Here is a 21185-nt window from a genome sequence, read left to right on the forward strand (position 1 = left end):
AGAGGGTACAATATGACAGCATACCTGCATTTTCTCTTTCATTCGCTCTCCCCCTTCCCCAAAATTGCCAATGTTCTTTTTTTCCTTTTTGAACGGTTTGGTTTCCTATTTAACATGAGAGCACTGAGTCAGTGTTTTCAGAGAACTGTCACATCTTGCGGTATTATTAGGAGTGCAAAAATCAAACACGTGGAAGGTAAGCATGCCAGAATTAAGATTTGCTGTGCAATTTTATTCAGAACTCTTGTGTAACTGTATTTTCTGATACTTCCTTTGATTAAATTATGAGAATTTCTTTTAACAGAGTACATCTGCCTCATTCAGTTCACACAGTGAATGCAGCTCATTAAAAGAGCTATTTAATATTTTATTTTCCTCTTCATTACTCCATCCCTTATTTACTGGATGGCATTCAAATCCTCCTGTAAAGATGCAATTATTAATTCCCCTCTAAGCTTTACAGTGGTGCCCATTACTGTAGTTTCTGAATGCTTCACGGGTATTAATTAAACTTAATTTTCGAAACTCTTCTGTGAGAAGAGATGTCTTTGGCCCTCTTCAGATTAAGAACAAAGGTAGAGACAGAAATTATGTTCTAATCACTTGCTGTGTCTTATTTTGGGCATCTCATGTTTGGAAGTGTGCCCAGCATTGTTAATGTTTTATATATTCAAATTACAGCTTCAATTGACTTCAGCTGCTTCCGTAAGTTTTCAGCTCAGAAGTAAATCGGGCCTTGGAATCAAATAAGGCCTTTGAGAAACTTGCAATTAGTGACAATGAATGAAAGATTTTCCTTAACAAATATGCCAGTGGTCATATCGGAGTGCTGCAGCAAGTGCAAGATCAGAATTCAGTTTGCAAAGCCAGCGCTGAAATGCCTTGACTATAAGGTCACCCTTCCTTTTCTGCCAACTTCTGCCTCCTTTGCTTCCCAGCTGGTCAGCTCTGGCAGGAGAAGGTGTAGCGCGGAATAGAAGTGCATGGGGCAGAGGTCCTAAGGGAGAAGGCACCTGTGTATGGTCGTGTAACTAAAGACTGCCTTAGGCCATAGGCACAACGTGTGCCAGACGGACGTTTTTCTTGTGATGTGTATATTACATACCTATGCATACTGAAGACGTGAGGAAAATTACAGCTAATGACATGGAAATTAATTTGTTAAGAGCGAGGTGGATGCTTTCGATGTCTGTGTTGTCATACTAAACACAAAAGTATGCCCATCCCACTCACTGCCTTCACAAAAGATGATTTTCTTCCCATACTTGGCAAGGCTCAACCAGTCCTTTCAGGATGAACTAGATCTGTTAGAACTAAGTCATGCGTGGTGTAATCCCAGTTCAATTGTCTGCAATGTAATTGTATCTGTTTAATGCAATGGACGCTTGGCCTATTTTTAAATTCAATTATGGGACTCAAGCGCTTAACCATTTTGGAATTTCTTCTTAAAGCTGTCTTTTGAAATAGATAATAGCTTGTTTTAGTTTGGTTTTTAATTATAAATAAAAGAGAAGCACAGAATATCTTAACTATAGGGGCGTACTGCTAACACAGTACTCCTTTTGTCTTGGGAAGTGCCTTTCATCAATAGATTTCAAAGCAGCTCAAAAAGTCAATTCGAACTAATTTACTCTAAAGTTCTTTTGTCTTATTTATGTGTTTCACATAAAATTAAATGTCTCTCACTATTAAAGATTTTAGTGCTATTGTGACCTGTATCAACAAAATGTATTGCTGCTTTAAATAACAGGATGTCCTACCTGACTGGTTGTTCAGTGCTGTTGTTCAGATTACATTTATAATACAATTTTGTTTGCCCTCGAGGTCTTTCATCTTTGTAAATGAGTTATAACTCCATGACATAGTTCTGAAATCTTGACATTCCTTCTGAACAGTGCTGTCACTTTTTGGTAAGGCGCAGGAAGTAAAGAAAAGGCATAGCTGAGTCTGAAGTGAAAATGTAAGCATTTTCCAACAGGAAATCATTTTAGAGAAATTATTCGAGAAGTAATTGGTTTCCTGGCCATAAATTCTAATTTAGTATTGGGAAAAAAGGTCACGCTTTTAAACTGTGTGTTGCTCTGCAAGCATAATTGAGTTTAAACGTGTGTGCCCACACAGGTGAGTGAATGCTATTGAAAGCACATATTTTCGTTGCCTGAACTGTTTTGGTTTTTTTTTCCTCTTTATAAGAGTGTCACTGGGAAAATGAACTGCTTGGCTTATGGCTCCCCGAGTTTCCAACTCTTGAACTGTGTTCTTTGCAATCAAATGTTTCAGAATTGTTGCTTGAAAGATGTGAGAAGTTCAATTTGGTTTGGTAGACTAGAAAGGAATTGCTGGATTTGGTATGGTACTTGTGATGGTCAGGTGTTAGATCATTCCTTTCTTGTCTGGGAAGAAGAGTTATTCTTAGTCATATGCGCTTTATGAAATTCCAGATGATCAAGATGTTTGGTCCAGTCCTACCGCTCTTTCCATTTTCAGACTTTATTTACTGCTTTTTTGCAAAGTGTTGAGGGGGACAAGTGCACATTTGATACATGTACACACACCCAGTCTTTGGATATATACACATACATAAGTAACATTAATTAGTGCGATGTTTTTTTCATTTTCAAAAGAGTTTTTGAATTTTAAAAGTTCTTACAGTATTGTGATGAGAGCTGGTTAAAATCTGCCACTCCTTTACCAATTAGGCAGCTGGGCTAAGGTATTGTAAATCCCCAGACCCCAGTTGTCTACTGAGACAACTCCGCGTGTTTCACTGAAGTCAGTATGCATTTTTTAAATGTTAAAAGTTAAATTGCTATTTAACTTGTGTAAGTTATAGTATTTTTCCCAGTTAAAATGAATAAAGGTTTGCATTCACAGTAGGATTTTGATGTTCATGGATGGCATAATTCAAATTCCACTTAAATCACTGCAGAAGTTCTCAATGGCTTCAGTTACCACCAAGTAGAGCAAAGAACTAGCTGGCAGCAGTGAATTCAGTTGGGGTTTGGGAAACAAAATGCACAAAGGAGAAAATGATCTAAAAAAGCCTTTAACTACAGAACAGGATATACGAGTTGAGCAGTATAAGCCTGCTGCTTCCAGCCATTCTGCCCAGGTACAGGTGTTGCAATTCTAGCCCATTTATTTGCTGTGTGGTTATTCCGACAGGAGAAGGCTTCATGTGACTCAGGTCTGTATTTTCAAACAGAGTTGTGATACATTGAGATGTTTTTATGTTAGAATGTTAAGTTTTTAGGGGGTGGGGTTAAGGTATTTATAAATCACGTTACATTTTTTATTCCTTGTGATTTAATATGGACAAGCTTGACGGCATAGAAATAAGCTTGATACTCTTGAAAGAGTTCACAGAGACGGCTCACTACAGTTAGTTTAAATTTCAGGCAAGTGTCTATTTTGAGAATTAGAAATATTTTTACTGTTTGTTATTTGTGTGAGGAATGTCATGCTTCATTATTCCTTACAAGCAATCTGTAAAAACAAATCAAGACTTGAGAAAATGGGGTGTTTTCCTAGTGTGTGTCGGGAATTTCTTCCCAGACTTGCCTCTCTTCATTTACTTCTCTGCATTCAGCTTTTTAGAGCTGATTTTCCATGGTTTCCAATAGGTTAATAAGAGAAAAATGTCTGATCCTTCAACTGACTTCATTTCTGCTGTCTCCATGGTGCCATGTTCTTTGCTGATGTGACAGTTTGCATAATGTTGTCCTTCTTGCTTTGCGCTATGATGTTGCTGTTCAGTATTGCTGATTTGACTGGTTCATTTGCTCTGAACAGGTTGTCTCCCGGTTCCGATGTCTACGTCACAGTCTCATCCATTGCCTTAGCAAGATCGCAACAATGCCGTAATTCTCCAAGCAACTTATCATCCTCAAGTGAGACTGGCTCTGGTGGGGGCACATACAGACAAAAATCTATGCCAGAAGGGTAGGCACCAGACTTTTTTCGTACTCTTTTTAGGCAGGTTTTTTGTTCTCTGTTCCATTTGTTGTATATTGAACTAAAGGAGTGCTTACACAGCCTCCTTTCAGCTGTTGTTTATGTGCATTAAAAACATGCTTGTTTTCAAAAATCACTGTCATGCTTCTTGGAAAAACTGTTTTAAAAATCCCTTACTTCCACCTTTTCCCTTTGCGACCTAACCTCTCTCTCTGATCCTAGTCTACAACAGCTCAGGTTACTATACAAAGGGACCTTAATGTATTTTAAAATCTTCAGTAAAGGTACTGGTTTCGTGTTGCAAATCGCTTCATTTTACAGGCTTCGATTCTAAAATAAAATAAATGATCTGTTTGGGACTTTGCAGTCTGTGCTAATAGTTGGAGCAAGGTAGCGTTGAGTGCCACTAAGGCTTCAGATGTGTAGGCACAAAAGTGATAAGGAATCCACAGCTGGCATTTTTTTCACATATTCAGAGTCATCCTCTTTTAAGGTGCTCTCTTCCAACTTCCCAGAAATCTTCAAACTCTGAAGTGATCCAGTGTCAACGTAAGGGGCAACTTGTAGAGGAAGAAATTAAATCTGTATCATTTTCAGAGAGCACTGAAAGGAACAATAAATCAAGCATCTCCAAGTAGGGAAAAAAATAATTGGCGGCAGAAGAGCTGTCTACCACATTCCAAATTACTTCCTATAGAGAAGATGAAGTGTCGAAACTGCTGATAGTTCACACTGCAGATCTTCTCTCTGAAGTCTTCTTGAGCACGTTGCAGGTCATTGTGTGTAATCCCATTCTAGTTTGGGTCTTTTATAAGGTAGAAGTGTCTTTTTCTCTATTTAAAAAAAAATAATTAGTAGTTTTCAGGAACTGCTTAGCACAAGGCACTGACTTTTGCCTGTTTAGGTGCCTGTTATGGGGACAGTGCTCTGTGTTGGGCCAGAGAATTCTGTTCTGAGCATGTGTTTGAACAAGGGCTACTTCTTGCTCCAGAGCACTGAAGCTTTGTCTTCCCTGTCCTTCTTGCAGCTCAGTGTGAGGCTTTCTGAAAAGACCTTCTCTTCCGTGCTGCATGCCTTCATAAAGGCTTTGATTCATGAGAATATCAGGCCTGTTCGGGTCATTATTTAAGTTTGTGCTTAAGTCATGCTGACTATTAGGAGATTGGCTCTGAAGCCATTAAACTTTGCTGTAAGGAAACTAAATAGAAATGTGTCCAGAGCTCTGCAGCTGGAAAAAGCACTTAACCTCTTTATACACTGCGTACTTCCAGGCTCATTCATGCCAGCAGCACTTGTGTTGCCTTGAATTCTGAAGAGCAGCTTGTGCTCCCGATATCTTGTCTGCTCTTTTCCAACTACGTCATTTGCTCTACAAAAAAGGTATTGCTGCCATATGTCCTTTGACCATCACAACCATAACAGCTTGAGTAGGAAGGGATTTTCAGACACGCTGGGATTTTTGTTTTGAATTGGCCTCAGAGCACACCAGCACCCATCCCAACCCTTTTCCATCTTTTAAGTTAATTATACACATACGTTCACTACAGCATTCTTTGGTTCAGCAGAGATGTGTCCTAGAAACCTTGCGTATATAGTCTTTTTGGTTTTGAAGTTTTAATTTGGTGCAAGGAAACCCTGTTTCAATGGAATAATGGAAGAAGTAATTAATACGTGAACTTTGCATGCTTCTTATTGGATGCTTTTTTTAAGAAAAAAAAAAAAGAAAAATCACTTATTAAAGTCCAGTTATTTGACTATTATGTTCTATTCTTATAGGAAAAGCATTTTGCCTCTCATACTGTCTGTCCATACACACGAATCATATTTACTCAGGACTTGCCAAACATTTTCTACCAGGCTAAATGGAAAACATGAAAAATGTAATTATGCAGGAAACTTTCCCTTGCCTCAATAAGTAAAGTAATGTGTCACATTACTAAAAATCATTGCAGTTCCCTGTCCATCTTCTGTTGAGATTTGTCTGAGAGACCAGATTCAGGGCGGCGCTGTAGCGATGTTTGATGTACCAGGCAGAGCTGTTCAACAATCAGCCCATATATCTTGTTAAAATAGGGGAGAGATATTGTAGTGTTCAATTGCTAAGAAGTTGGAGAGAAAGATGGACTGGAGTAGGGGCCGAGGGGGCACCACGTCCTGAAGGTAATCTCCCCCAGGTGAGGCTCCAGTGGGCTCTACGTCTGCCAGTCCCTGAGATTTCCCAGCGCAGGAAATCTCAACTGTATAATTTGTGTATGCGTTTTTTTTTTTTTTGTTGCATGATAGATTTTTGGCCAGATTTGGAAAGCATGGGTATGAGTCCAACGTCTGTCAGACATCGGTAAGAGCAGTAACTGCTGCCTCTTCCAGATTATTGGTCCATATCCTGAGTTGGGTATGGGCAAAAACTTCACTGACTTCAAGAATTTCCAGATTGGTCTTGATCTATTTCTGTGCGTTTTGTATACTTATCCTGCGTTACCTGAAGGTATGTATATGTAGTAATGGGCTGCAGAATGTAAAAACAAAATTAAAAAATACTGAAGTAATGAGTTTCTTCTTATGACATATATATATAAAATTGAATATTTAAACAGTTTCACTGATCTTATAATCCAGATTGATTTCTCCTTTGAGTTTTTTGGGTTCATTCCTACATACCGTGTTAGACTATATATTTTATATATTTAAGCAGTATAGAATATGGCGCCACCTGCATTTATTATTCCTGCTTTTAGATAGCCCACTTTGTGTAAAAAGAGCCATCTAAAGACATTTCTTGCTCCTTAATTAGTAGAGCAGTGATTTTAATGAAATAAAATGAGAAACGTGGTGATTTTGTGTATCTCTAATCTTGAAAAAAAGATCCCACTCCATAAAATATGCCAAATGCAAACCTGACTGCTTTTATACGTACGAACATTATGGGGTTTAGGTAAGAGGACAATGCTTAGAAAGTAAAATATTGGTGCAGCACGATTTCATAACACCAAGGTTTCTTGGGGTTTGGGCTATTTCTTTTAGATACCAACTTCTAGTTATTTTATCCTGAAAAGATATTCTTCCCAAAATACAAGTCCTAAAGTTTGAAAACTACCTCAGATCAGTGTTTAAAGATTCAATCAGCTTTTGAAATGTTGTGTTTGGACTTTTTATGTACCTGTCGAATTGGTATCAAATTCATCGTGTTTGATTTAGGTATTTGATTAAGTGAAATCCTAGCTAGTCCGTGTGAATAGAAAAGGAAAAGCATTACTCACTTCATGCAATTTCAGTGTAAATTGTTTGCATTCAGAAGGCAAATATACCCAGGTTTTCTTCACTTTTTTTTTTATTCATCAAACCGTATGTTGACTGTACCAGGGAGTGGTGAACAAAAGGGGGAAGTAGGGTCATGTTTGGTTAAAATTTAGAAGGCCCGAATTTCAAAATGTGGCATTTTGGAGCTGTGCTGCATGTACAGGCGTGTTCCAGCTGCTTGTCTTTAGGGGTGGGAGTGAGATTTTGTTGTTCTGAGTCATACGATGTTTCTTTGGTGGGTTCGTCTGAGTTAACAAGTACATGACCTTTCAAATGGCACAACCGCATTGAACTTGTTCTGGCAGTTTGGCAGATGTCCGTTCGACATTGGAGGTCGTGTGGGGCAGTCTGTAGCGAGTTGAGTGAGTAGAAAGCACAGTTTGAGTATTTTATTTTCTGTTATTACGTTAGACACTTTGAGATAGAGAAACTGCTTGATGTATATAGAATATATCGGCTCGTAATTCTTTTGGGTGTTACTCTGTGCATGTAGAGTTTTGGGAATTGTTTTGCCTTCAGGGTATGTCTGGTACAAAAAAAAAAAAGCACCTCGGAAATGCATTATTCTTGACAAATTCTTAATGATTGATCTGCTAATTCTGAAAATTATAATTCATATAGACTTGTAAGTGATTTTTATGCAATACAGAATTATAGATTTAATTCTTACAGGCTTTTAGGCATATAGGGCATGTAGACAGGTATGGCACAGAGGCACTGTGTGTGTCCTTTGTCATTAGATCGTTCTTGAGTTTACTGTATCTTCATTGAACTTTCCAAAATCCATCTGACTAATCCAGCAGGATTTGCAAACAAAGTCCATTGAACGCAGTTTTCCTTTTGCTCTGTATGCTTTCTTCTACAGCAGTAGGTGTACTTGTCTCACTGCTTTCCTACAACTGTATTTAGTTTACAATAACCAACTCAAATTATTTTATGGTCAAATAACTTAATAATTTACAGAATATATAACCCCCGGGTTTTGGGAATCCAGAACTAATACAGTCAATTTTATAAACACTTATTTAAAATATCTGGCAGTGCCAAATGAACCTATATTGTTTGTATATATGTCTGCATCACCTAGGTATGACCTTACTAGTCTTTTGCTTAGAACCCAGGAAAGTGGCTGAGATCCATGGGATTGTCCCAACAAACTTTCTGATGCTCATGTTGACTAGTTCGAGGTAGTGCCTTCCCAGTTAAAAGGATCCATTCTTGATATCTTTTCCCAATAAACACACCTCATTTCCATATGTGGCTTTTATCCAAACTTTTAAGTTTTACTCATTGTGGTCAATTTTCTGTAACCGTGTAACGGTCTGGTTACCTCTCCATGTAAACATCTATGTAAATGAAGACTAATAATTTTATTTCTGGATGTTTTGGTCTGTTGTTTTGGTGTGGTTTTTTTAATGCTATGCACCGTAACCAGATGTTCTTGATCAAAGGTGCTCAATAAATTGTGTACTGTAATCTTATACATTAAGGGTGCTAAATGGGTCCTGAGAGTTGGCACAAAAATTAAATGGAAAAGCATTATAAATCCCTCACTGCTTTGTTTTTTGGGATGTCACAACAGGTTTGGAATTAGCCGTAGATCCCCTGCTTCCATTGACAGGCAGAACACGCAATCCGATACAGGTGGTAGCGGCAAATCCACACCCAGCTGGCAAAGAAGTGAGGACAGTATCGCTGACCAGATGGGTAGGTAATTAATTCTTTACAATGAGCAAGTGGTGCTAACCACAAGGTGACTTTGGCAATATCTCTCCATGCAGAGAGAAAACCCTCTTAAGCACCATGTTTTCAGTGTCTTTGAAAGTTAACCTTGTTCATCAGGATGAATAATTAGGTCTGGAGCATATACTAGCTTCTCCAGTCTGTTTCCTTGAGATCTATGAGCATCACCTGAGAAAGAACTGATTTCAGTTCTTCATTTGATTGCGGAACTAAATCTACCTTAATGCTCTTACCCTGAAACACTCTGTCTGTTTAGAAGAGGTTGGGTAGGCACACTTACTAATTTGTCTTGCTGGTTGAGGACTTGTTTGACCTCACCTACTCTCCCGAGTGGCTTGGCTTAGTTTAATTTTTGCTTAGTTTGTCTGAAGCGTTTGTGATGCTCCCTTTCAAACGGTGCTATATAAATGCAAATTGATTGTTTGATCATTGAAGCTATAAAAATACCATGTACAAAAATGTAAAAAATGCAATTAAAGTTTAAATAGTGAAGTAAATCTATAGCTTGGTAATCGCCTTCCGCCAGTGTATACATTTTCATTGCACTTGGCAATTAAGCTGTCAGCTGAGGGAACATATTAACTACATAAAACAGCTGGGTACTGAGAATTTGCATTGTTAAGCCTTCATTTGAAGTTTCTGCACATAGACCTTTTGCTACAGCTATGACTTGACTTGAGTGGATACCGATGAGATGACACCCATGAAATGTCCTGTCTACAAACAACATTGATCCAACATGATGACCATGGTCAAGATTGCTACATTGGTTTTTTTTAACTTTGTTACCATAGATTAAACAATTTGATAATTTTTCTATTGTACACATAGAGCATCATTTTACTGCATCACAGCTTTTGTTCCATATAAATGGACTAGCGTTGAACACAGAATAAGGTTCAGTGAGATCAGCAGGAGTTTAAGGCAAATGGCAGCCTCAAGCTCCAGAGATGTACTTTGTTCACATACCTTCACAGCCTCAGTGAGCTGTGCTTTGTTATTGGAGCCATCTGTCAGTCCCTCCCTCACAACTCCCCCCCATACCTCTCACTGAAAAGCTGTGATTATACTCATCTGCAGTTCTGATTTTGACAGAATGATTTTTAATCGCATATGTTTTGATACTGTTGTGATGGTAACGATGCATGTAAAACTGATCTTTTGCTCAGCATTACTTTTGCAGACCAACAGTTGGGTGTTGATGCTGGCACTGCGTGGAGCTGCCAGCAAGTTCTGTTGTACAATGTCAGGTGTCACCGTATTAGCAAAATAAATAAATAAATAAACAGGAAAGAACAGGAAAAATTGTGTGGTAGAAGCGATGGCTCCGGCATTTGGCAAAGGCTGAGAAATGCATACTGACACATAATCCCTTTATTTTATCTCTTGTGTATTGTCCTGCATTCATAGAGTCGCAGTTGGAAGCTGCATCTCTGACTGGAGACTTTATTGCCAGTCTGGTGAATCTAGGTGAAAGTTTGGTTCTTTGCCAAATAAGCACATTTCCACTTGGGATAATCTGTCTCAAGGTAAATAAGGCATCAGGTGCAGTGAATCCCCACGCTCACTCCTTTGTCGTCCATTCTTAGCTACAGAAGACCTTTGTTCTCTGTGCACCAACACTGCTTGCTACCACTTGCCAGGGGGAATCAAGTTTTAATTTTTTTTATATTTTTTTAAATATTAAAAAAATATTAATTTTTTTTTAAAAAGCTAGTAATGCTGCAGATCAAGGAGAACAAACTGAACTGTAGTTGCGTTGGGGAAAGCACTGCTAATTTCCATGCATATTCTTAAGTACTTGATGTTCATACGCACATATTCTATTTAAAAATCAGTGTTTTTAGCAGTGCGGAATATTGCATAACCACAGGAGAGAAGATACATACAAAAAGTCACAACTCAGAGAGGCTCTTTAAAATACTGACCTTGGGCTCTGAGAAGGCACTTACCTGCCTGATGGGCTGTGTCTGAATACGCTCTAGACCTCCATAGTTATCTCCTGGGAAAAAATAAGTTTAACTGTCAAAGAGCACTCCTCTGAGCGTCCATGTAAGACAGCGATAAGAATTCCATACACTTTCATCAGGTTTAGTTTAATAAATATTCCTTTTGTACATCTATGCAGTTTCCACATTCACAGCCATCAATTTTTAAGGGAATATTGTGATTTCAACAGATTTTTGCTATCTCTTCAGTTAGAAAGTGTTTATTTAACTCACCTTAACTTTGACAGGAAATACGTGTACTAGTTGTGGAGAAAATATGTTCATTTAAGTGATCACTGTAGACTTCCGCTATTGTCCTGCCTTGCGTAGAATACAATTTAAGGAAATGTGGATCTTCAGGTTTTTTTAGTCTCTTGTCCACAAGCAACGTGCATATAGAGATGCAATGTCAATACACTGTGAAAAATGAATATTCTGCTGTTTTAATGCTCTGATACAGTGCTGTTGGACAATGGGGGCATGGTACCATTCAGGTTGTTCTAACAAAAGCCAGGGTGGTGGCTGCTGGTTTTTCATGAAGTCTTAATGATTTACGCCAGGCAGGAATTGGGCCCTCACTTACTCACCTGTCTTGTTGTAATATGTATTTTTTTTTTTAATTTGGAATGAATTTTGTATTAGGTATCCAAAGTTTTTTGGCTAATGGTAGTCTTGGGAAAAAATGCAGTGTAAAATTAGGTTACGCATTTTCTTAGCTTGTTGCACTGCGTGTGCCCTTCAGTACATCATTGTGTGCTGTATTGCAGAACCAACGTGCCATCTCCCAGCGGTATCAAAAGTACTGCCATCCTTCAGAGAAAGCCCCAGCGGAAGACTGATGAGACAGGATCCTGTGGTTCACTTGTCTCCAAATAAGCAGGGTCATGTAAGTTACCCTAAAAAAGGAATTAATTTAATGTTTCAATGCTTCATAAGCTCTTGATACCAAAAGTGTTGTTCAAAGTTATATTTAGAGTGTCAGTTAAGAAAGAAAAAACATCCTCAAGCCCTGTTCCTTACTAGAACATGGAGGAAGCAGTAGAGCAGACTTGTTATTTTCTGAATCCTACAGAAGCTAAGCACAGCCTACTGAAATATTTATTAGTTAATAAAAGTTTTGTTGCCAGTTGAACAGCAATGTCTTGTCTGTTGTCTTGTGATAAGTAGAGGATTTGTGGGAGTTTGCAGAACTATTCCTAGGCCTCACATGTGAGACTTAAAGTTTACTAATATATTTCTTAATGCAAGACTCGGAAGGCTGCTGCTTTAGAACAGAATAGTGATCTTGCTTTTGGTTTTGTATTTTCTCCACTTTCCTCATCTCGTGCAACTTCATTTCCATAACCTACCTTGCACAGTGTTGGAAGACTTTGTCTGAAAAGTCTGCTGGAATCCTTCTGGAAAAAAGTCTTTCTTGTTTTATTTCTGTTTAGTGGCTAAGTGGTAAATTCTGCTTTTCTGTCTTTGCAGAGTTAGATATTTACACCTTTTGGAGACTGTTGCTTCCTGATTTACAAACAGATAGATAAATGCAGTAATGGTCATAAATTCAAAATGTCTCGAAGATTATTTAAGTCACTAGACTCAAAAACCCCACCCTTTAAACTTTAAATTACCTAAAAAGCTGCATCACTTGGGTTTTTCTATTTATTTATACAGTCAGCTAAAATACAGAGTTGTGTTGCATGATTATGCTGAAAGTATTAGTTGCATTTATTTAGGTGTGAGAAAGTCTTTAATTGGTTCCTGTTACTTGCTCCTGCTTACCAGCATTCTTCTTTCAATACAGTTGGCAGTGTTGCTTTTAGGATATTAATTCATAACAACACATCTTTATTATTTATTAAAAAAGAAAAAAGAAACACAAACCACATGCACACACCCCAAAAAATCCCAACACCACCACACCTGTCTTCATATTTTTAGGAGCACAAACTAGTTTTTATATTTAGATCGTCCTGTTTTCCATGAAATGTATTTGACCGTATAATGATGTCATACATAACTCATTAGCTTGCGTGCAAAGTGCAGTGCTGGGATTATTAATGCTTGCGTTCTTCTCATTTAGTCATTGTTAAAGTCTTTATTATGTGGACAGATGGATGGGGGGGAGTGATGCAGTTCCTAATGAAGAGCACTAACTTTAATTGCAGATAACTATAAGTCCAGGTCAGCTTAATATTCCGCCTGTTTTTCTGCCAGTTCTTTCTTTAGTATAATAAGAAATGCAAATGCTGAAACTTCTTGCTCTCTGTCCACTGTACATCCACTGTCTGTTTTCCCTCTTTTCCAGTGAAAACAGAAACTGTCTAATCTTTTATACTTGGCTGGGATCTCTGCCTGTGCCTGTTCAGTAAAACTCCAGGGGCAGACAAATAGGAAAGGGGGTTCTAAGTCTCCTTTCCATCCCTCCCCTTATTCCTGGGCCATCTGGTCACCAAACAAGGCCATTGTCTATGAAAAAACTGCTCTGGTTCTGATTATATAGGCGATCAGAGCGTAGATAAATTCTGTAGATGGAGACTAAAATTAAGGAATTCAGATGGATATAAATAGCTCAAAGGGAGGTGAGCTACTAAGCAATGATGAGTGTATGGCAAGACATTCTTCCTATAATGGGATATTCCACCGGTGTCCACTATGGAATTGAGGGCTTCCGGTTTCTTCATAACAGCTGTCTGTAACCGAGGACAGAACACACAAACCAGCCAGACACTGGCACGTGCTGGTGGGACAACTTCAAAGCACTGCATTAAAGCTTCCTTTCTTGCAATTTTGCCTTTTGGAAAACCATTTCAGATTAGTTAAATGGCATTTCAGTGGTCATTTGCAAAGAACGCTCCTGCTGAGGAGGAAATACACCCTACTACAAAGGGGTGAGAAGAGCAGTGGTTATTTTGCCCTGCTTTAACCTTTTGATAGGTAATTGGATTATTAAAATAACATGTGTGCTTTCTGTGGATTAGTTATGTTTCATGTTATAAAACATTGGATTCTTAAAATCAGAATATTTTTAATTATAGTGGTTATAAACAAAGGCAAAGTCTACACAGCTCAGCCAATTTCATTGGACTGGGCTGAGCAGAATAATCTAAAGACAAAATACAAACAACTCAGGCTTTCCCTGAATACTTAAGACATGGCTTCTATATCCATATGAAAGATTTTTTTTTATGTGCACCCAGAACAGAGCACATGCATTGTGTCGGAAAGAAATTTTTAGAGTTTATTACTCTCGTCAACGTACCTATCCAATACCTCAAGGGTAGAAGAGCTCCTTTTGTGCAGTGGTGACTTCTGTAATCGTTTATTTCCTTTTCTTTTTTATTGCCGTAATTCTGAAATAAACCTACAAGTGTTGGGTTTTTCTGATTGTTGTTGCTTCTGTAGTCTGACAGCCACTACTCCAGCCATTCCAGCAGCAATACTCTCTCCAGCAATGCCTCCAGTGCTCACAGTGATGAGAAATGGTACGACAGCGGAGAGCGCACCGAGTCAGAGCTGAACAGCTACAACTACCTTCAAGGGACTTCAGCCGACAGTGGCATAGATACCACTTCTTACGGACCTAGCCATGGCAGCACTGCCTCCCTGGGAGCAGCAACATCTCCCCGTACGGGGCTAACAAAGGAGAAGGTGGCACCCCTGTGGCACAGCTCCAGCGAAGTGGTCTCCATTGCAGACAGGACACTGGAAAAAGACAGCCACATAGACCGAAAGACCGAGTCTTCACTGAGTCTGGATATTCACAGCAAGAGTCAACCAGCCTCCAATCCTCTAACGAGGGAGAATAGTGCTTATAGTCTTAGTGATGCCGTCTCGCATACAAGGTAATTTTCACCTCTTATGAGATTGACCCCTCCACACTCGTTTTCCCATTCTCACTCTCTAGCCTATCAACAGTGAGAAACTGATGTTGAACAGAGGTTTCTACTTATGCTAACCAGTGTTTTGAAAGATCTCGCTGTGCAGAATGCTTGAAAATTAAGACCACCTTTAGTCTTCGCATCTGCTACTGCTTATGACAATAAAGAATGTCTTTGAGAGCATATTCCATACTGCTGCTACTAAACTAACATAAGACAGACAAGTCGGATGTGTTTATAAGGAATATATTGCAAAAACTGCGGTTCATATATGGATCAGAAAGGAGATGAGTTCATTTTATTAATGAACATAATATTTAATATGTGTGTGTTTAATATGAGGTTCTTTTTCAGTATGCGTTTCAGATGTTTTGCATTTTTTTCCCCCAGTCTTTGTTTAGAAATCTGCCTGCAGTCAGTATGATCAAGGCTGAGAGCAAGTTGCTTGGAAGTCCTAGCGTGTAGATTTTAATCTCATTCTGCTGCAAGCTTGTCGGTATGACACATTGCAGTCACCTTCCCTTTCTCCCTCAGTTTTGCCACTTGTAAAATTGGCAATATCAAGTACATGTATAATGTGCTTGAACACCTCAGATGGAAGATACACACTTTACAATTTAATCAGAGCTGCAAGAGGCAGAAAATATTTTAGACCATTTTCCTAACCCATTTCCCAAGAAGTATTCAGTGCGCTTTTTGAAAAATACTCATATTGTGTCACATTAGCAACAAGAAAAAACCACGGGTCTTTCAAGGAAGATGTGTGATCATCATAATTTGTTGGCCTTGCAGAGCCTGAGCGTTGCACTTTTATTTTTAAGGCACATCTGTTTTGAGTGTGCAGCTAAAATACCTACAGGCTGTAAGTCTGAAGCAATTTTTGTTAATTGTTTCGAGCAAAGCTACGTTCATACAAGGCTAGATGTTTATCAGACAGTTTTAACAACTCCTCATACAGTAGCTGCAAACAGGGGGTTGTCATAGAGACTCTAATGCAGTGAACGGTCTCCATGTACTTTGTCATGGTAATTTTGACTAAACAGTCTATCAGTGCTGGTCCCGCTCTGTTTTTCTGCCTCTTGTGGTTGGCCATTTTTAGCACTAGAGTTCATGTTCAGTTGGTATAAATCCCAGCCAGGTCTTTGAGACTGGTGTTTCCAGTAGCTGTGCTTGCATGAAGGACTTGAGCAAGTCTGTAGAAAAAACTATGCGGAGGGATTTACTTAGATTTTGGGCAATGTTAGCATGTGCCCCTTTTTTGAAGGTAAAAATCTATATGGTGGTCATCTACAGTTTTATACCTTTAATTTTAAGACAAGTATGTTTATATGCATTTTTTAACGTTCATTAGAATTTGCCATGTGCCCTGTGATACTTGTCTGAATGTAACTAGCAGTAGCATTAAATGTGAGATTCTTGTACAAAATGCTGATTGTAATAAAGTTGTTAGTAGCATTTCCATTTGGAAGGATTTTTTCAGAAGTGACTTAAAGAAGCCTGGAAAACGTACATGTAACTCTTGGAAGCTTTATTGTAAAGGTGTGCCTAATGGCATCTTTGTACATCTGAGGTTCTGGTTTCCTCTTCTCTGGACACCCAATAGGGTTAGTTCAGTAGAAAAGCTGAGAAAATTTAATAGAAACCTGTCTTTGCAGGGCAGGCATACCCTGACAGCTCTCATCTTTGTCTTCCATGGATATACTTTTCAATTTGATTGCAAACTTAAGTCCAGGATGCTGTCTCATTGTTGATTATATGATAGCATTGTGTCTCCAAACATGGTATTTTCTCTGGTTGATTTGGACTAATTTATGTGATGATACTGAAATGATTCTCTAGTGGTTTTGGGGGGCTGTTACTGAAATTTCCAGATAAAGGTTCCCCAGGCTTTATGCTAGAGAAAAGCATTGGGTTCTTTTTTCCAGTTCCATTTAAAAATCAGATGTTAAGAACACAGCTCTTTGGAAAGAGGAGTAGTAGCAATTTGTAGAACACATGTAAGGGCATGATACTTGAGAAATACTGTGATCCTTGCACCCACATCATTTATTTTGGTGGAGAAAAAAACAGATTGACTTGTGTTCCTTCTTTATTATTTCTTATTTTTGAAAACTAGAACATGTGTTTCATGCCTCACAATAAAGCAAAGGCACAGTCTGGGCTAAAAAAGCTTTCATTTTGTTTCTCATGACATCCTCTGTTGGTGGTTGCGCGCTGAACAGCAGTGCGGGCCTGAGGAGACCCTGGCTCCAGCTGTTTGCTCCCAGCTCTCCCATAGCTCTTTCTATGGAGGCCCAACAGCTTGGAGCTGGAGGCTTGTTGAACTGGCACTTCCAAAATGTAACCACAGCTGCCTGCATCAGGGAGGTGAAGGAGGGGAGGCTAAAGGATGATTCTGAACTGAATACTTTTCATGAGAAATGAACAGCTTAATTGGTGTGTTTCTCTATCAGTTTCTAAATTGTTATCCGTTGTTGCTTCTCGCTTCTTTACCTTTTGCCTGTGGATGCCAGAATGTCTGTAATGTCTTTAGAGTCGGATTTCTGAGCAAGAAGAAAAGGAATTTGGCCCTAAAAAGAACTCGGTGACAAAAGAAAAGAAAATAACCACAAATTAGAGTGTTTGTGTCTGTAGAAGACAGGAGCGATAATTAGCGTTCAGATCATTTGATGGTGCATAAAAGAACTTGTACCTGAGAATTGGTGGCAAAATGTAAATTATAGTGATTAACTTCTACAGCAGAGCTTCTGGCTGGGTTTTATTTTTCTTCTCCACCCCCATTCCTAAAGTCCTTCCTGATGATTGTGCAGATTTCTCATAGCATCCCAGGAGAATTGCATTATGTAGGCCAGTAATTATACAGAATCATTATAGCTGAATGTCATTAAATGAAGCCATATGCGCTGATGGCATGAATTCCCTAGGAAAAAAAATTAAATCAAACTTTCATTTCCACCTAAACTACATGACTTCTTATGGTCCTCTTACCAAACTAAAAGGAAAATCGTGGCTATTTCTAGACAAGTATCTTTTTCATTACTTCTAATAATTTTAAGATACTTAAAATATTATTTCATGATTGTAGAATACTTTTATGAATGGCTCATCTGCAATTCTTGCAGATTGTCATGTAGTTTTTGGATTTTTCCTTAATCCTTGATGTCTCGATAATTGAGATGGGGAGGTGGGGGACCAACAGTGGCTATCTCTGTGTCCTGAGACTGAGGACTGAATTTCTTCCAGAAATAATCAAGCTAATCCAGGTGTCTGTTACAGCATGGGGACTCCTCTGCATGCTTCCTGGTGTCGAAGACTCTTAATAACTTCCCATTACTACTACAGTGCTCCAGCTCCGATTTAGTTTTTCTAGACTTTATCTAAAGCCTTTCACTCTCCAGATACGCTCTCAGTTAACAAGTGTGGCGGTGTCCCATTGCCCTGCCTGTCTTTACTTGTAGGGTGAAAAGCTTCAGTCGTATCCACAGGTCTGTGCATAGTTCCTGAAGCAGAGCATCCTCCCAAAATACTATATTGGAAAACCACAGCTCAAAACATGCAATGCACTTTAAAGAAAAGTGTATTTAAAACTGTATGCTAATTTTCTTGCTTATTTGCTGAGCTGCTCTTGGCATCTATTATATGATACATATTATAACATATTAAAATAATAATACTTAAAATACACAATGTGTATACACAATATTATATCTAATTATGTGTTATAATTATTTTAATATATACATGTGTTTTATATATAGGTTTTATGTAGAGCATACTGAACATCATTTTTTACCCTGTTTGCCTAGTAATATTTAAGGATCAACACTACCGTCCTGTCTAGTTGTTGGTGGTTTTTATCATGAAATGTTTTCTCATAACTAGCACTTCCTTGAGAACTGCCAGATAGGTTAAAGAATTCTGAAACAAGATCAGAACTTCGCGTTTCTTACACTGAAGCAAAAGACTGTTCCACTTCTTGAGTGTATTTAGAAGGGGGTAAAAATGAAAAAAAAAAAAAAAAAAAAAAGCCCCATACATTTTCTTCAACAACGTGCATCTTCCCTAAATCTTGGCGGTTTAATTTTGTGGTGGTGATGCCGCACAGATGGGCTGGTTTACTCAGCATGTGTAGGAGTTTTCTTTTGGTATTGAAAAAGAAGGGAGAAGGGGGAATGAAGAGAAATTTACTGCCTCTCCCCCTAGCTCTTATTTTTCTTTGCTTTCTTGCCATAAATTATGTTTACTTATATCCGTTACGAGTGTTGTGATGTGCAGCACCAAATACATGGGCTTGATAGACAGGAAAATCTCTTCCTATATTTTCCCAATCTGCCACCTTTTGTATAGGCCTTTCAAATGTACAGATGGAGGGAAGAAACAAAAAAAATAATTCTATGATACAAAATCTGTATTATTGTCATTTGATCTGCATACATATGGGGAGATGCATCTTGCCCCTGATGTGAGGGACTTCCCAGCCACCTCCATGTACATTAGATGGGAGCGTGGGCTGCAGCAGCCGGTGCTGTTTGAGGTGGGGAGACCACAGTCCACTGGGACTCCTCATTAAATCCACAGCACTTCACTGTTGGGACTCATGGCACTTAACTTGAGCCATATGAAAATGAAACGTAGTTAAAGGTGACTTTTTAGACGCCATCTGTTGTCAATAGAGAGTGAGGAGTAATTCCAAAGCATTAATTCTTCCTGTGTATCTGAGACACCTAATTTTAGATGAGGAGAATCACCTCCTAAGGATATTTCTCCATTGACTACAGCAGGAGCCAGACAAGTGGCATAGATTAGATAACTGACTGCTATAAGGCTAAATGTAGGTGAGACTATTTTCCTAGGTAGCAACATAAATTTAACCTTAAATTCTTTTTTGTGTTTCAGTAAGAGAGAGAGATGTGAAAAAGCATTGTTTAATCAAGATATGAAAAGAGTGGGGAAGAATTTTTGGTTAAGCTAAGAAAGAAAAATGACTTTATTCAGCCTTCCAGCTAATTTTTATTTCTCAGTCAGAAACCGTTCTTTACCGCGGGGCCATCTGTTTCAAATTCCTTCCTTGCAGTGTTGGATATGGGGATGAAAATGTGGCTAAGTTGTATAGAGAGCTGATAGAAAACTGGTCTCCAAATATAAAATGCTATTTCAGTAATAAGGCAGTACACAAAGTTTTCCTGTAGCTCTGCTAAGAAATGCCTGACCTTTTAAGGTTGTTATAGTAAATATTGTCTTAAGCCCTAGTGCTCCTGGTGTTACGCAAGATGCGTCGGTTTTGAATATCAGCATAACTGAAGAGTAGCTCCCATCTAAAGCCACACTCCATCTTCCAACAATAACCTGCACTTGGTCAGCCCAACTCTTTTTTCTGTCTAGACGAATTGTGATATATGTTAGAGACCTGCTCAGACTTCTCAATTTGATTCTTTTTTTTTGTTTTTTTGGTTTTTTTTCAAATGGTAACTGCTTTCCAGTCAAAATTCAGGAAGCCCTCTTTTGAAAGATGTGTGGGTTTCTTCTTTGGTTTGTTCTGGGGTCTTAAAGAGATGTTTCCTGTTGCTTAAGTTCCTTCAGAATATGTTTTCTTCCACAGCCAGGAATTCCAGCAACAAATTGGACTTGGGTTCTTTTTGCTAATTCAGCTACAATCTCTTGTGTTATTTTTAAGGTGCCTAATGACAGTGAACCCTAGATTTCCCATTTGTGAAGGGAAACAAGGGGTCGGTGGTATATTGCATCCTTAGAAGTTGCTTACAAAATTTTTCATTACTATGTGAGATGTTTTGAATGAAACATTGGTGGAAGGCCCTTTAAGAAGAGCAGACTGATTTTGCTACTCTACCCATGATTGAGTACTGCATCCAATTCTGGAGCCCCTACTACAAGAAAGATATGGATGTGCTGGAACGTGTCCAGAGAAGGGCCAGGAGGATGATCAGAGGGCTGGAGCACCTCTCCTATGAGGACAGACTGAGAGAGCTGGGGTTGTTCAGTCTGGAAAAAAGAAGGCTCCGAGGAGACCTTATAGTGGCCTACCAGTATCTTAAGGGGGCCTACAAGGAAGCTGGTGAAGGGACTTTTTAAGATGTCGGGCAATGGCAGGACTAGAGGGAATGGATTAAAACTAGAGATGGGTCGATTCAGACTGGACATTAGGAAGAAGTTCTTCACCATGAGGGTGGTGAGACACTGGCACAGGTTGCCCAGAGAGGTGGTGGAAGCCCCATCCTTGGAAGTGTTCAAGGCCAGGCTGGATGGGTCTCTGAGCAACCTGATCTAGTGGGAGGTGTCCCTGCCCAGGGCAGGGGGGTTGGAACCAGATGATCTTTAA

At 38.9% G+C, this 21185-nt stretch overlaps 1 protein-coding gene across 10 annotated transcripts in view; it reads left to right on the forward strand.

The window, feature by feature from the left end:
* Positions 1–21185, forward strand: part of SIPA1L1 (signal induced proliferation associated 1 like 1) — a 219324-nt gene that overhangs the window by 183715 nt on the left and 14424 nt on the right. For all 10 annotated transcript variants that reach the window (XM_063331426.1, XM_063331427.1, XM_063331434.1 and 7 more), the window contains 4 exons: positions 3793–3942; positions 8834–8958; positions 11750–11868; positions 14373–14812. In XM_063331426.1, coding sequence (XP_063187496.1) covers positions 3793–3942; positions 8834–8958; positions 11750–11868; positions 14373–14812 — 834 coding nt within the window. The remainder of the gene's footprint in view (positions 1–3792; positions 3943–8833; positions 8959–11749; positions 11869–14372; positions 14813–21185) is intronic.

Source organism: Chroicocephalus ridibundus, chromosome 4, assembly GCF_963924245.1.
Source record: "Chroicocephalus ridibundus chromosome 4, bChrRid1.1, whole genome shotgun sequence".
In the NCBI taxonomy this organism is placed as follows: domain Eukaryota; kingdom Metazoa; phylum Chordata; class Aves; order Charadriiformes; family Laridae; genus Chroicocephalus; species Chroicocephalus ridibundus.